We start from the raw sequence: 16190 nt of genomic DNA on the forward strand, positions 1-16190 counted from the left end.
AATCTCATCTCAATGAAATGGTGTCTCAAACATGGGCGAGGATCCGTGTGATACATTTACCTTAAAAGGTTTGTTTAGATTTGAAGAGGAGGCGAGTGTGAGGTCTCACTGGTGAGTGCAGTATTCCACAAGTTGCTGTTTGAAGTCTTACTTGTACGAACACAAGGACATCAGATGGTGTTATTCCATTCTTGACCTTGTAAATGGTTGACAAAACAAACTTTCTCCTGCATCATCAACAAATTGAGTTAGTTCAGTTTTCATTGGAGCACATGTTCAAACTTGAACTTTTCAATAGTAATTTGTTTACCAATGAAGGACATAGTTGTGTTGTGCTTCTCCTTAGGTTGAATCAGCAGTGTTTGTCTCTGAAATAGATACTTCTGGAGTCATTATTGAAACATTTATCAAGAGAGCCATAGTGAAATAAAAACTACTCAGAACAAAGCGTATACAATTTTTTTTTTTTTAAAATCCATTAATTATCCTGCTTGGCTCTAATATGTGTGTTAGTAAAGTCAAGCTGTGTGTGTGTGTGTGTGTGTGTGTGTGTGTGTGTGTGTGTGTCTGCCACAGGTGTGACCATGAAGCTGATGGATGAGGTCGCTGGCATTGTGGCATGTCGGCACTGCAACACCAATATTGTCACTGCCTCCGTGGATGCCATCAACTTCCATCGCAAGATCAAGAACGGTGAGGATGACACAGACAACACACTCAGAGCTTTAAGTCACTAATGCATGAAACCATCCACAGGTCAGCACCTCCTCGAAACAAATGCTGCAGTGTTGGTACTAGGCTGCAGGAAGCTCTGTGTGTGTACATGAGGTGGCTTTTCTTTTGCCTCTTGCCAATTAATGAACTGCACTCTCTAAAAACCCAATTACATGATAATGTGGAAAAACTCTGCAGTCTTTAAATTCAGCTTCAGACAGTGTTGTTTTAAATTGGGCTAGCCAACGATGATAGCTGTCACACTGTTTCTAATCAAGACCAGTTGTGTTTTGTAGGCCTGCCACTGCATCTGGAAAAACAATGTTAATGATCTCACCATTTTCCATTACAGAGCTTTGACTGTTTATACAGTATCTGCTGTACAGCGCCTCTCGGCCTGTGAGGTGGACATTTTCCAAATAAACAATTTCTAAGCCTTTTATTTTGAAGTTCATTAAATAATTTTGACAAAAGCCATCATCCACTTAGCCTTTAACATCTTAGTGGACAAAAAAGTTAGCAGTGACAACGCTGATACTATTTATACTGCTTTTTCATTGTGGAAGTTAAAGGTTTTATTGCCTGCACTCTTTGCAGCAGAGCTGATCCAAAGTGCTTTAGGGACAGTTTATGTTGAAGCAAATCCAAGAGGACACAAACATGCTCTGATACAAATGCACACACAGAAACATAAACACGCCCAGTGATCATGATGCTTACCACACAGTACAGTATAAATGCAACTTTTTTGCTACAGTATTTTGCCTGTTCCACTATCTTTCCCTTCATGTTTCTGTTTCTCTCCATCTTTGCCGACAACTGTCCAATAAAATCAACATTGAACATGTTTTACCTATGAGAAACAATTTTAAGTCCAGATAAATAAACTTAAGAACTCGGGCTGAAATGCATTTGAAATGATCATTTTTAAATACTGTTACTAAGAGAGATTTTGATAGGGTAAATAGCAGCAAGATTTTGGCCAAAAAGAAGTTGTGGATAGTTAATAATGAAACTACTCCTATAGCAGTTTGTTCATTATCTGAGGATTTCACTGGCCTGGTCCGTCATGGCGTGTGTTTGACACTGTTTTGTACTTCATCAGTCAGTTTTGTCTGACTGATTTTGTTGACTTCCTGAACCAGACATTTTTTTCTTGATATTTGAGCTTCTTGTGTGAAAGTATGCTACGTTGTTAAAGGTTGACTGTTTTTTGGCCGTTTTATGTCTATTTCCTGCTTTGTGTTGTAGCCTACAGACAAAGTTAATATGGCTTGCTGTATTTTAGTTGTTAAAAAAACATTCGTCAACATATTTTGTTTTGTAACTATGTGTCATACTGTGCCTGTGAGTGGGAGGAAACACATTTCCTGTCCTACTTGAAGTATAGAGGGGTTATATGTCAATGTAGTGACGTGATCTATAATCAGGAGTCAGCAGAGGGAATTTTATTGTGAAAATTGTCTTCATTCTCTATGCCGTTCCTCTGTGTGACTTCCTGCCCTGCTGATCTACTCTGTGCAGGTGACACAGCTTCAATCCAACTCAGTCAAAAATAGACCATTTGCGTTTTTTATGCAAAGCAGAATGGAAAACCACTTCTGGGACGCTGCGTGTAGAATCACAAGTATTGTGTACAATGGCAGCGAACAGTTCAGGTGGTCGTGATCGGAGCCAGAATGCAATGTAGCCAGTTATGGTGCAACCCACGCATTTAGTCATTTTAAAGAATCTAAATATGTCAAAAATGACTTAAAGCAGTCTCTTCAAATTGGTGTATAACAGTGCATTATGTTAATAGGTTACAGTTTTTCTCAGTGTGTCTCATCTTTTCTTGTGCTACACATAATGTGATCCAGATATTCACTGCTAACATTAACATGCTATGATTACTTCAGGATATGATGTTAACAGTAGCAGCTCCATTTCCACTCCTTGTTGAATTACGAAGGGCTAAGAGCATTTACATATTTCACAGCTCAGCACGACTGTGCCAGGTCAGCTCGAACAGCTCTGGGTTTACAGTACATTACAAGGCGACTTTATTCAAGCAGGATAATTCACTCAGTTCAGAAGTGTTTTTCCTCGGCGGTCTGAGTAAGAAGGAATGAGTGGCAGGATGTGAGGGAGGGGACATTTAAAACACACCTTTCAGGCAGTTCCAGGACCAGAAAACTGAACATTACAGGTTGGTCCAGATCCATGTCTACATCTTTTAACTGCTCCTATCTGCTGCAGTCGTGCCCTCTGTCTGTCTGCAGAGTTTAGGTGGTGTTGACATGATTTCCCCTGGCCTCCACAGTGACTTAGGTGTTATGTCACCAGTAGATTCCCCATTTGGCTTTAGGTGGACAGACAATAAGCTCACGAGGTGAGTTTAGGAAAACAATGGTCAAGTGTTAAAACAAGACTCTCACAAAACAGCCACTGGCATCACAGAGTGTACCTGTGGATTTATTTTGTCATTTTACGGGGGTGTTTTCTCCTTGTTACTGTTTCTCCAGCCCAACTAAATGTATACAGTATTACACAATTTAGAGATATTTCCAACACAGTGACTGTAGAGGTTAAAATCCAGCAATTTAAAGGACCCAAACATCAGGTTTTGTTGTGTTTGGTCACTCACAAAAGAGAAAAAAGACACATTTCAAAATTTATAATGTTGCGCCAAAATTTTCTAGAAATCTGAAAGATAGAAAACAAAAAACATTTCCATTGACAAGCTGCCTTAAGCGGCTCTGAACTGAGCCTTATAGACAGAATGTCCTCACATTAAAGGTACTCAAAATTGAGGGGAATGAAGTTTGATTGGGGTTTATGAATTCTGTATGAATGTATGTATAGTATGACCAGCCCTGCCAGCTAAACCCAAGGCATAAAAATAACACAAAACAATATTACAACATTATTTCTTAATTGATATATAAAAGCCAGTGGGACGCAAGGAAAGCAGGTAAAGTGGTGAACGGTTCGAAAGTGTTTTACAGGTATTTAGAAGAGTGGCACAGATTAGATAATGAAGTAATTTGTGGCATGCAATATCTAAAAGAAGCATTTTTCATCTTTGTTCCAATTCTTGAAAATAACAAGCAAGTTATTTCCAGAGCATCTAAAGATCTGGAAGTCTCACATTGTACGAGCAGGTCAGCAATATTTTTTCATTCCAAATCATTTAATGATTTATATACAAGTAGTACAATTTTAAAATCTTTCCTGTAACACTGAATGCCAAGATCCAGTTAGAACAACTGGTGCGGTATGCTCTTACTCTCTTTTTAGGTGTAAGAACAGTAAACGACAGCTGATGGATAGAAAAGTAAACTTATGTTGTTCATTAAAAAATACTGTTACTCCTGGAAAGGTGATAGACTAATGATACGTGACAGTGGAAAAATATCAGAAAGTGGATTGAAACCTTTGAACTATGCTGTATATGTGATTTCAAGCCTGTGTGAAGACAGATAGATAAAATAACCATTAAATACACTGCAGTGCAAAGTTAAGACTCAAAACATTAAACAGCCTGAGGTCTGTTTATGGGTTTCTGGAGGTCCTGCTGTGTCTAGCCTGAACAGTTCACTTTCATCAGTGCACAGAATATCAGTCATGTTGGGCTCAGCAGCACAAAAATCTCTTTACAACAGGGCAGGTTCACAATTTTACAATCAGGGCTTCCCCTTACTAAAGATTCTTCTTGTCAATTAATAGTCCTTAGTTCAAGTGTCTAGTTGTCACATGTTTTTGGTATTAATGTAAATATTTAATTGCAAATTATCTACACACTTTATGGTTGATTACAGCAACTTAATCACTGCTGTCAGCAGGCAACCAACAGTGGTTGCGACTATGTGCTACTTCTCACACGAGAGTCACAAACTTTAATTATTTACCTCACTGACAAGGCCTGTTTTCGTTCTTTTTTTTTTTTTTTTTTGACTAAACAACAAATAGAAAGAAGACCAAAAGAACCCAAACCATAGAAAAAGTTTGAACTTTAAAAAAAAAAAAAGAAGCTTTTCAGAGTGAATAAAAAGAACAAGATAATACCCCACAGATCTTTTTGTGCAAGCAGCTTATTACGACCCACAGAATCGAGAATCACTTTTAAATTGTGGTTTAAAATGTGATGTGATTGAGAAGATCTGAGCTGAACAAACAAGTCATCATGGAGTAAAGTCTCCAATTCATTCTTTGAAATCAAAGAAGCATCACACTCTGGCTATTTGCCAAAAGCAACACTAAGAAGTAGTACTGAGAGTGATTCATTGATGTTAAGAAGCAATGACATAATTTTATTTGCAATATATTTATTTTACAATTAGAAAATAAATAATACATTTAGAGTAAGCAATTATAAATGAATATTTTTTTTTTGTGTGATTCTACTTACTATTTCACTGATGTCTTCTTGTTGTTTTCCATGTCACACCTCATTTGCCACTAATTTACTGTTTACTATATTTCAACAACTGAAGCTCTCAAACTGATCTGTTATACTTCAAATGTCCAATATGCAGGAAGTCAATTCTGATTTGCTGTTTATTCTTATGGTTATGGTTTTATTATTATCTTGTCTGCAGCATATTTCTTTTGCATGTTTTGAGACAACATGCAGATATGTGCATTGTTCTGTAAGACTTTATAATATTAACATCTCTAATAATCATTGTTGCGAAACTATGCCTAGGCAGAAGATCCCAGGCTGTGTGACAACTTACAGAAACTATCAATATCACATGTTCTCCCTCTAACCACAAACTGCATCAAACAGACACTGAGATTGTTTCTTAGTGAGTTGCTAGCCACTGATGTACCAGATGAGAATTCAGCCATGATCCATTGCAGCAAAACAAATAGAGGTACAAATAATAATAAGAAAGGCATGAAACAAAAGCTGAATGTTGGATGAAAGGAATTTTCAGATAGACTGAAGGGTGTGCTGAAGGTGAGGGCAAGAAGTGTGAGAGAAAAAAAATAAGGGAAACGTGTTTCATCATAAACGCTCACAATGCAGCTCTGGTAATAATTTTCAGTTTCATTTCAGTGGACAAGCAAGATTTTTACAGTCTTCAATTTGATACTGATAAAAAAAAGACAGTGGATGGAAAAAATTATGCGTGACTGGGGAAAGACATTGTACAGATCTTTGTTTCTGTTTGGATAGAAAAGTAATGACACTTTGATGATTTTAAATGCACTTTTCTTGCATACATAAGGGAATGTAGTAATGCTGGTTGTGAGCCAATTAAAAGAATACTATAAATACCTAAACTTTACACAACAGGATGCAACTAAAATACCAAATTTGTTACTCAGTAATATTACAGTCCAAGCTATAGAACATGAGGCTTGGGCACTGTCCCCACAGTAGATTAGCTATGTCAAACAGCTCCTCAGAAATGTGACTCCTCCAATTGTTCACGCTGGCTGACCTTTATGTCCAAGATCTACTTTCTGCATAAATCAATTATTAATCATGAAGGTCTTTGAAAATCACCCATCATCAAAGCTCATTTCTGTGTAATGTGACACACTTAAGTGAGTCTAATACATCTGCGCCAGAGAGAGTTTATCTGAATGAGACTGAACTTGCTCCTGGCGGTAACATGTACCATTTCATTTCATACAGTTCCTATATTCGACTTCTCCCACAGAAGGTGTGTCTTTGCTGAACCAGTGTTTAGCTCTACACATCTTTGCCATCATCTAAACTGCAATAAATAACTTTGAATTCCCATAGTACGTCTGGGATGAATCCTAGTGCAGCAGTCCAGTCCAGAACATTGTCACAAAATACGACCCAGTTTCCCAAAAAGTCAGCATGCTGTGTAAAATGTAAATAAAAACAGAATGTGATGATTTACAAATCATATTTAATAGAAAATAAAATACAAATCAAATGTTATTGTCTTATAAAGGCATGGGCTCATTTTTAATTTGATGGCAGCAAGACATTTCAAGAAAGGTGCGACGGGGTCAACAAAAGACTGGAAAAGTTGTGTAAAAACACCCGGTCTGACAAATTAGATTTATTGGCAACAGATAACATAATTGGATATAAAAAGAGCATCCCAGGAAGACAGAGTCTCTCAGCAGTGTAAATGGGGAGGTTTTTTTTCAACTCTATGAAAGACTGAGCGGGCAAATAGTGCAACAATTTAAGAATAATGTTCCTCAATGTAAGATTTTTAAGAATTATGGGATTTCATCATTTACAGTACTTAGAATCATTTAAAGATTCAGAGAATCTGCTGAATGTTATATATAGGTTTTGGAAGAACATATGCTGCCACCCAGACAACGTCTCTTTCAGGGAAGGCCTTGCTTATTTCAGCAAAACAATGTCAAACCACATTTTGTCGGTATTTCAACAGCATAGCTCCACGGTATAAGGGTGCTAAACTGGCCTGTCTGCATTCCAGACCCGACACCCATTAAAACCATTTGGAGTATCATGAAACAAAAAAATACAACAAAGGAAATTGTTAATTAGCAGAAATAATAAATCAAGCAAAATTGGGACAACATTTCACTTTTAAAACTCTAGAAACTTGTCACCTCAGTTCCCATAGGTTTACAGAGTGTTGTTAAAAGAAGAGATGATGTGACAGTGTTAAACATGACCCTGTCAAAACTTTTTTAATGCATGTTGCTGGCATCAAATTCTAAATAATCCAATATTTCTTCAAAAACAATTATATTTCTTGTTAGTTGTAGGTTTTTTATCAGTGCATTCAAAACCAAACAAATGTTGTATCTTAGTCAACTTGAAAGTATTTGTGTGTTGGTCATAGACTCATAGTCACACAGTTTGTGTTCCCATTCACTGGCTCCATCCTCTCTTTTGTGGTGGTGCTATTGCTGTTTTTGTGCAGACATCTTTTGTCCAACAAAAAGCTTCCTGTGAGAAAAAAAAACTGCAAAGAGCTTCCTGCATGAGAACCAGAGCTTTGTCACTAAACAAAAATCCAGTTTAGTTCCTGTGGAAGTTGTTCTCATAATGTTACAGGTTTGCAGCACATACTCTGAGAAAAGTATATATTTTTTTTATTTTCCATGTACATTTTTTATTATTTAGGACTGACTGTTTTTTAAGATGTACTCGAGATCTGTCTTAGACTGCGGGGATAACATCATCTCTCTTTGTCTCTATGGCAACAGCAGTAGTAATACAGTACAAGCACATCAAAGAGAATAAAGAAACACATCAGCAATGCCCAGTACTATTAGCTGACTGTCTTAATGCTACAGTGACAAAAGGAGAATAACACATTTTTGATTAGTCAAAGGCATTAGATGGAGTAGCTGTATCTCAGGCTGGAATTAAACCTTGTTTCACGCTGCAAACTGTCTCAGTGGAGCAAAGTAGAGCTCACCTTTTCCTCGGCTGATTTCATGTAAAGCTCATGTTCAGTGTATCTGTACATTAAGTTCATTAGTTTATTTTAATTTACATGATTGAAAGTGAGTGTTGTAAAAGTTTTCATGATTTGAAATTTCCTTTTTGTGTGATATTTTCAATACTGTCTTTCTATTTTTGGAAAACCTGATAACTGTCTTGCAACTTCTTTAATTTATTACCCTTGTAAAACTTGAAATATCTTAACAAAATCTATTTTCTATGGATGGCTAAAGGACAGAGTAGGTTGAGTCAAACATTAAAATGTTATAGAAATTGAAATGAAAATGTTATTAAATTTAAGATGAAAAGACTATATGGAATTTAAATTTCCTCTTCTCCCCAAGGTTGTGTGGTGACGGTGACGGGGCGGCTCACGTTTGTCAGTAACAAGTCGATGGAAATCGAAGTGCTGGTAGATGCTTCCTCACTGGGGGAGGAAGACAAAGGAAAATATCGCGCTGTCTCAGCTTTCTTCACCTACGTCTCCCTGGACAAGGACAATAAGCCTCTTGCTGTCCCTCCTCTTAAGGTCAGTACCATCCAGACTCTTTCTGAAATCTGTCCTTTAATTGTGAAACCTCAATATAGGATTTATTTGATCATATACATAACTTCATGTCCACATCCCTCAATACAGACATGACACAGGTCAAATGTGGTTTGTTTGATATGTGGATGTTTATCATGCCTTTCTATTGAGATGTGACCTCGTAATGTCTACATTCTTATTTCACATTTGTTTATTTTGACCACAGATAAAGATTCAATTGTAAGTTTGTCATTGAGCAACTTAGTGAATAAAAAATAGATAACAAAGATTTACTTTTCACAGCAGATGTGAACTTGACTAATGACATCCGCTTTTATTTAACTCCACCAAATGGTACTCTCAAATGTCAGTAAAACCTGCCCTGTTGTGTCTTCTCATCTTACTGACTGAACATTTTATCTTCTGTTTCTTTGCTTCTTGCCCTGATAGTAACATTCCTTCAGTCAATAACACCTGTGAGTTTTTGGTAAGCTCACAGCTAACAAGACACTGTCCTTTATTTGGGATGTTTTGCGTGTTAGTGTCCTTTCAGTGCATTAAATACCTCGCTGTGCCTGGGTATTTTCCTTAAGCTTTGAGGGCTGAATTCTAATATCCCCACAACATCCCCAGACGGCAGTGCGTGTCTGACTCAGCACTTATTGTCAGGATGTAAGGCGTGCATGCTTACCTGCAGACAGGAGAGAGACGCCTGCTGTTTGTTCTGGCTGCACAGCACAGTAATCCAAACCCTATATATATGCAAACACTGTGCAAGCAGGCCATCTGTTTAACTCAGCACTTTAAAATTATTTCTTGGTGCCATTCGTGCACCCTGATGATCCTTTTAAAACTCCTCCAACATTTGTGTGAGATGAGAAGTCATCTGGGATTTAGACAATAGCAGCCCGGTCACACAATGTCCATGTTTGTCCACAACACAAAAGATATTCGTTTGACAATTGTTAGATGTCTAGGTTTTAAACTGGGTTGTTGAAAAAGGAAGAACATAAAGAGTGAGAGTATCCATGGAAGGAAGGAGATTGGGGTGGTTGGATATATCAAACACAGAACCATTATATCCTTGGTGTTGGTAAGATTGGTGTTTGAGTCTTTGACAACATAGATTTATTTTATGTAATGCAAAAGAGTAAACTTATTATTACGCATTACATAACTTGCATACGTGACTTTTTTTTTTTTTTTTCCCAAACCATGATCTTTTCCTAATTCCATCCACATGGTTTTGCTGCCTTATCCTATGTGTAAAACATAGGTTGGCTTTGTTGGACAGTGAGGTGATGTGAACACAGACCATTAGAACGCATCTTACAATTTGTGAGCTGTAATAGTAAAACTAATACATTTTACTCTGTTGACCAACAATGCTATGACACATTTTGATGTGAGATTGAATTAAGAGACAATCCTTTCAATTTATATTTCAAATATTAACCACAGGATTCAGTGGATTTCAATGGAAATCCATACATTAACATTCCCTTCACTGGAATGATAAAGATGATTGCTCCATATTTTGTAACTCAACAATTTTAATTCTGCTTGATGTTTTGTTTTTTTGAAACCGGATGTACTGCACAACAATCTCTTGATTTGGTAATGATGTCATTAGCTTTGAAAAGTCCAGAACAATGACGTGGGCTGCGTGGGCAGCTTCAGTGAAATTTAACAGACCAGCAGCAGCTCATTATTCTCTGAAGTGCACACTTGTACAAAATTGACAGAGTTCGCACCCTCGCCAATCATTAAACTTTAAGTATGTGAAGAGTACTAAGTAAGCCAGAGAAATGCATTCCAATGACGCCGAAGCGGCAATAACACAAGTAAAGATAAAAGGCTGTGTTCTGCGTTTACATATTGCTTTAACCAATTAATAAATCAAAGATTGTTGAAAAAAACACTATGATCTCTACTTGACCCTAAAATCTTAAAAGAAAAGTGGTATGTAACACCATGTCCTGCTGTGTTTCAAGTAACATGAGCGTGTAATAAGAAATTTGCAGGAAGAAAGCTGAGCTTAGCCATGTGGATGAGAGGTTGTTAGAAGTGTCTTGCATCCCACTAAAGTACTGCAGTGACTCCTTTGACCATGAACACTGAAACACACTTGAAGGTGCAGCATGAGTCTTAAACACCATGACATGTTTATTTAAGAGCAGATTTCTCTTCTGATGCCCCTGCCAGATATCAAAATGTACATCAAATGCGTGTATCTTCTGACTGGCCTTTTCAAAAGCGCTTGTCAGTTTCCCTATTTCCATTTCACAGAACCCACGTTGGGTTTGTCCATTGTCTGCCTCTCCCTGCATGCATTCATTACCCGGTTTTCCATCGCACATAAGCTGCTCATTGCTTTTGTTTTATTGGCAGGGAATTGCAGCTGATTAGAGTCATTGTAATTTCTCTGTACACCTCAATTTTATGAAAAGAGAGGCAAAAAAAAAAAAAAAAAATTGGCCCGGTGATTTTAATAATTCATTCTCAACACTATAAATGGACATCTAAATGGGGCCCGGGCAGCCAGGGTTCTGATGTAGCTTGTCAGATAAACAAGGGCAGGAATAGAGTAATTTGTGTGTGTGCATGTGTTATGAAGAAAATGTTGGATGGAGATTCAATATAGACAGACTTTGTGTTAGTGTGTATGAGAAACACAAAGAGAGCCCCTGCATGTGTAGGTCTGTATGTGTGAGAGTGGGCTTTGCGTGTGAATGTGCACGTGCTTGAACAGATCACTGAGCACAAATGCGTGTGTGTTTATTTATATGAGCGAGAGATGGAGCCTCAATCAGTGCTATTTCTGGCTTTACAGCTATTTACTGAGGGCTTAAACACGAGATGAGGTTGACTCAAAATGAGAGAATGCCCATCCAAACTCTATTGATGGCAGTAAACCTTTTCCAACATGTCATTCCCTCGGTGTAAAAAAGAGAGGCGTCACATGCTGGAAATAAGGTTTAACACGTCAATCCAATTAACACCCAAATTCCCCCTAACAGTGGAGATGGGACTGTGAGGGATGGAAACGCAGTAATGACATCAATTAGCCTTGTAAGCCAGATGATGATGAGCAGAACAAAGCACGACAAACGTTTGGCCTCCCTGTCCTTCCATTTCAATTCTACCTTGGGCCACAACCACAATTTAATATACAAAATAGTCCAGATTTTTGGGTTCCAAATGGGAAGAGTTAAAAAAATAAAATAAAGGAAACTGACTTAGAATTGGTTGTACTGTAGGCATGAGTGGTCAATAAACTAAAGCAATGCATTCTTAATAAACCATGTAAGGATAATTAGTGCAGCAATTTGTATTTGCACAAAGTACAACATATACTGTTTTTTGCTGTTTCTGAGACAGCAAAATGTTTTCCTAATGATCCTCCAGAGAAAGACTTCAGTGTTAGCATGAAAAGATGCCTGATTACTTAGCAAGCAGCTGGTTAGCTGTGGGCAGAAGGACTGCCAACATAGAAACAGCTAGCCTGTCTAACGTGAACAAAATCTATCTACCAGCCCGAGGAGCGTAAAAGCAGCAATTCGTGGTTCTACGGAGGGTTATGTACACGGCTGCTTTACAGCACCTTGGCTACAAAATACTCCACTTTGTGTGTTCACATAAGGCCTTTGGAGGTGGAAACATTTTGTAACCTTCAAACAAAGCAGGGTAGCTGCTTCTAGCCCCTGTTGCGAAGCTAAGATTAATGGCTTAGCTTGGAACATATATTTAAAGTAAGTATTAATTCACAGTGTTAACTACTTCTCGTCCTTCCTCAGAAAAAATATCACATACCTTTCCCTCAGATCGTCCTCATCTGGTGCACTGAAATACACTCCAGTATTTATTCTGGGTGCTTATTCTTTGCCCCGGCATGATTTAAATCAAATGGCTTTTCAGCATGTACCTCGGTGCACTGTGACTTTGAATTCCTAACACTGATTGCACGTTTTACATGAATTAATTGTAGGCCATGAGCAGGATTCATTTCAGTGACACCAATCTCCGCTCTGTCACAGCGACCTGTATTAAATCTCTAGTTTCCCCCAGCTTCATGGTAGACTAATTTTCTCAATGAAGGTGTTCATGTCTGTTGCTGGTCTCTTCATATGAAGCTCACATGAAACAAAGAGCATGCAAACTGAGCAGAAACCTTCATTCAACACATGTAGCCTGACTAAATCTTATGAAAGGATCAAATAAGAGGTTGTAGACACACATTATGAGATTCAATTCCATCGCGGTTTTGTCTCTCTTATTGTGTGTTCTTCTCATTATACATTCACGATAAAGATGTCTTATACAAACACCTTCACCTCAAGACATTGATCTAATTTTCAGTATATTTCACAGGGCCACACCGCGTCTCTTACTTCTCTTCTTTATTTATATAATTGAATATCTTATCTTTCTTTCAGTGAATCCTGTTCATTTTAAATATAAAACACCCCTGAAAGCTGAAAACAAATGTCAAAACTTCACTAATTAAATTTTCATGACACTGTGGCAGATTTTGCTCCAGTTGTGATCTATAAATAGCCCGATCGAAAGGACTGCTCCTGCTATTTTTGACTGCAGGTGCTTTTCCCCCTCCGATTCTCTCATCCTTGAGTTCTCTCGAATGAGCTCTTTGCGTTAACTATTTTTAGATTTTCCTGTTTTAGTTCAGCAGGGGATTAGGGGCTGTGTGAGTGTGGGGGGTTGTAGGTGGGCTGCCACTAATGTATGCATACTGTGGGTAATGCCGAAGTGGGGCATGAGGACAGCATGAGCAGGGAGGATAACGGGGAATGCCTCGCCTCTCTACAGCAGTGCCCTTGAAAAGTACTGAATTAATATACGTGCATGCTTGGCCAACGGAGAAATAATCGAAAAACGCCTGAAGGCACCTTTGACCAGTGTGTTTCTTTGTATTTCTGATTATTTTAATCGAGCAGCAGGTTTTCAACCTCAAGATTAGAAAAATGGGCTTTTTACCAAAACATCAGCACTTCCTCTGCCAGTGGTCAGTTTATACTGGGTATCAGCTGGTGGCAGAAGAATGTGGATGTACTGTGGTTACATTGGACTGAGCCCAGAGTGTGGATGTATGTTAGGGGATGAATAAAAAGCTAAAAACTGGCAGCACATTTAGCAATCCTTCTGCAGAGGCACAGGTGTTAATATATATGCGTTAATATGTGCATTTATGGTGAACACCAGAAGGTTTGGTCTCATTTGGTTTCCTTGTTTCATCATATCTCTCCTTCTTGTCTTAATTCTATTCCAATCATGCCTTCATCTGTCTCTCCTTCTGCCTCTATTCATATTTCCCAGCCCCCTCCCTCTCCATTGTAACCTTTGTTTCCATCCCTCCTTTACACTCTTTACTTCATCTCTCCTCCTTCCTTCTCCTCCATCTCTCTTCCTCCCTCCCTCCCCTCCTCGCTGGCAGAGACTCAGCTGGCCTCCCTTGACACGAAAACAAGCCCGGTTGTCATGGCAACCTCCTGTAGTCCACATGAAGTGATGCACATTTATTTTTAGATGCCTCCCATTCAAGACAATCAGAAACGGGTTAGCGGGTACGCTCGTGTCAGAGTCGCAAACGTTTATGACTCCAAAACACGACACAGAGACCGTGCCGACGTTTGTTCGCTTTGCACCTCCGTCCATGAGTCTCTACGACCACTAATTATGAATATCAGGAATTTTTCATTACACCCTATGCATAGATATACGTAGAAGCCAACACATTTATAAATTTACAGCCAAAATCCACTTTCACAATACACATTCCTACAGCATACACTTAACTTTTTACTCATAGACAGGCTAAACATTAGTTAGATATTTTTTTATTTAGTGCTATAAATCACTTTACGGTGTGTTTAGTTTCAGTTGTTGCTTGGTCTGTTTTGTTCTGTTTTACTTTCTTATGTATCCAATAATGACCATCAGTGGCACCACAAAAGAAACAGGAAACTGTTCCTTTAAATTAAAGACACTTATATTCGGATATAAAGTTAAGTCCAGGTATGAGAATTATTTCAGTATAAGCCCTCAAAAAAACCTGGCTGCAGCTCTCTGAAAATAACTTCTGTCTTGCATCATTCATTAATTAAACAAACAAGTCTCCAAAAGCATTTCATCTGTTGTGTCTTCCCGTCTTAAAGGTCCATCTTGTATATTTCCATAAAAAAGTTTCCAAATCAAGAAAATTTACAGAGAAAAAAAATGATAGCACCGATGCAGTCAAAAAAACATTTGCCCTTCCAGGGTCGAACACCTGACAACAACAATTACTATCCTACATATAAACCTGTGTGCCCCCAGCACCACGTAATATAGACACACAACATTACATTCTGGATATTTAACCAACTTTTGGCCTCTTTTACAGTATATTGCAGTTAAAAAAAGGACTACACCAATACACAAATAATTTCAATAAAACTCCAACATAATGACTCATAATTGCAACATTTAATTTGCGGAAGTGTTTAAGTGTTTTAGGGAGATGGAAATCATAAACTATTGATTGCTGGCTGTAGCTGTGTATTTCATGTAATATGCAACACTGATGCTGCTAAAACTGTGATGAGGCCCAGATTATTAAAGAACTTTGGATGCCTGCTTTACTGGATGGAGTACAGTCAGAAAAACTGATGGTATGAAATATTAATCATGACTGAACAGATGGATCCACGGACAGTGGTCCTTCTAAGGATTCATTTTATGTCTGTAAATGAAACACCTTTCAGCATTGTCTAAAATGTCATCCTTTGTGTATGGCTCTCTCTCTGTCTCTCGCTGTCAAGCAACATATCGGTTAGTATCCAGGCTCATGCCAGTCCAGATGGCTATAATTTGTCTTGAGCCGGTTACTTACAGCTTGGTGCTACTTTTGAGACGGTGACATTTGGCAGTGCCACTGATGCCCCGTGCCCACTCAATAACAGCCTGTGCCAACACAAAGGAACCCTCTGGCATTTTGATGGCATTGTCTGAGCAAGTCCCTCATACAAGCGCTGTCCTTCTTCCACGTTTACACCATTTGGTTCGTTACATTTGGGTCATCTATCGACCTCATGGATGACCAGCACTCCAGGTGAAACAGCTGCTTTTCTTGGCCATGTGACTCGACTAGTCAAGGCTCTAAGGTCTGACCTTGTCTCTGTTCCCAGCAGAAGAGATTCGGCCTGATATTTCATGTGGTCAAGTCATATTGCAGATGACCTTTAAGTGACTTTTTTGTATTGTAACAAATGTATTTTTTTTATCATAGCATCTCTAACAGAGTGGCTCAAGGGATGGCCATGCTGGTCTGTCAGGCCAGTTCACCACTTTGGTCCAGACTAAAAATATCTCAGTGACTACGAGAGTGGATCAAAAAGTTCCAAGACTTCCCCTGTTGTGTGCGACTGGTGCGCAGCACTGTGACGTACACAGAGAACTTATAATCTTCGTGAGTTTGTACATTGTACTACAGTTTCGTCGCTTGATCAAAATCAGCATCTGAGTTACATATGCCTTTGCGAGCAGTAG

At 38.4% G+C, this 16190-nt stretch overlaps 1 protein-coding gene across 4 annotated transcripts in view; it reads left to right on the plus strand.

Annotated features, from left to right (window-relative positions):
- The window catches only part of acot7 (acyl-CoA thioesterase 7), a 55882-nt gene that overhangs the window by 33777 nt on the left and 5915 nt on the right, over nucleotides 1–16190 (plus strand). For all 4 annotated transcript variants that reach the window (XM_069141052.1, XM_069141054.1, XM_069141056.1 and 1 more), the window contains 2 exons: nucleotides 577–693; nucleotides 8461–8645. In XM_069141052.1, coding sequence (XP_068997153.1) covers nucleotides 577–693; nucleotides 8461–8645 — 302 coding nt within the window. The remainder of the gene's footprint in view (nucleotides 1–576; nucleotides 694–8460; nucleotides 8646–16190) is intronic.

This window comes from Embiotoca jacksoni, unplaced genomic scaffold (genome assembly GCF_022577435.1).
Source record: "Embiotoca jacksoni isolate LCO1_2020_lvr unplaced genomic scaffold, fEmbJac1.0.p SCAF_9, whole genome shotgun sequence".
Classification (NCBI taxonomy): Eukaryota; Metazoa; Chordata; class Actinopteri; family Embiotocidae; genus Embiotoca; species Embiotoca jacksoni.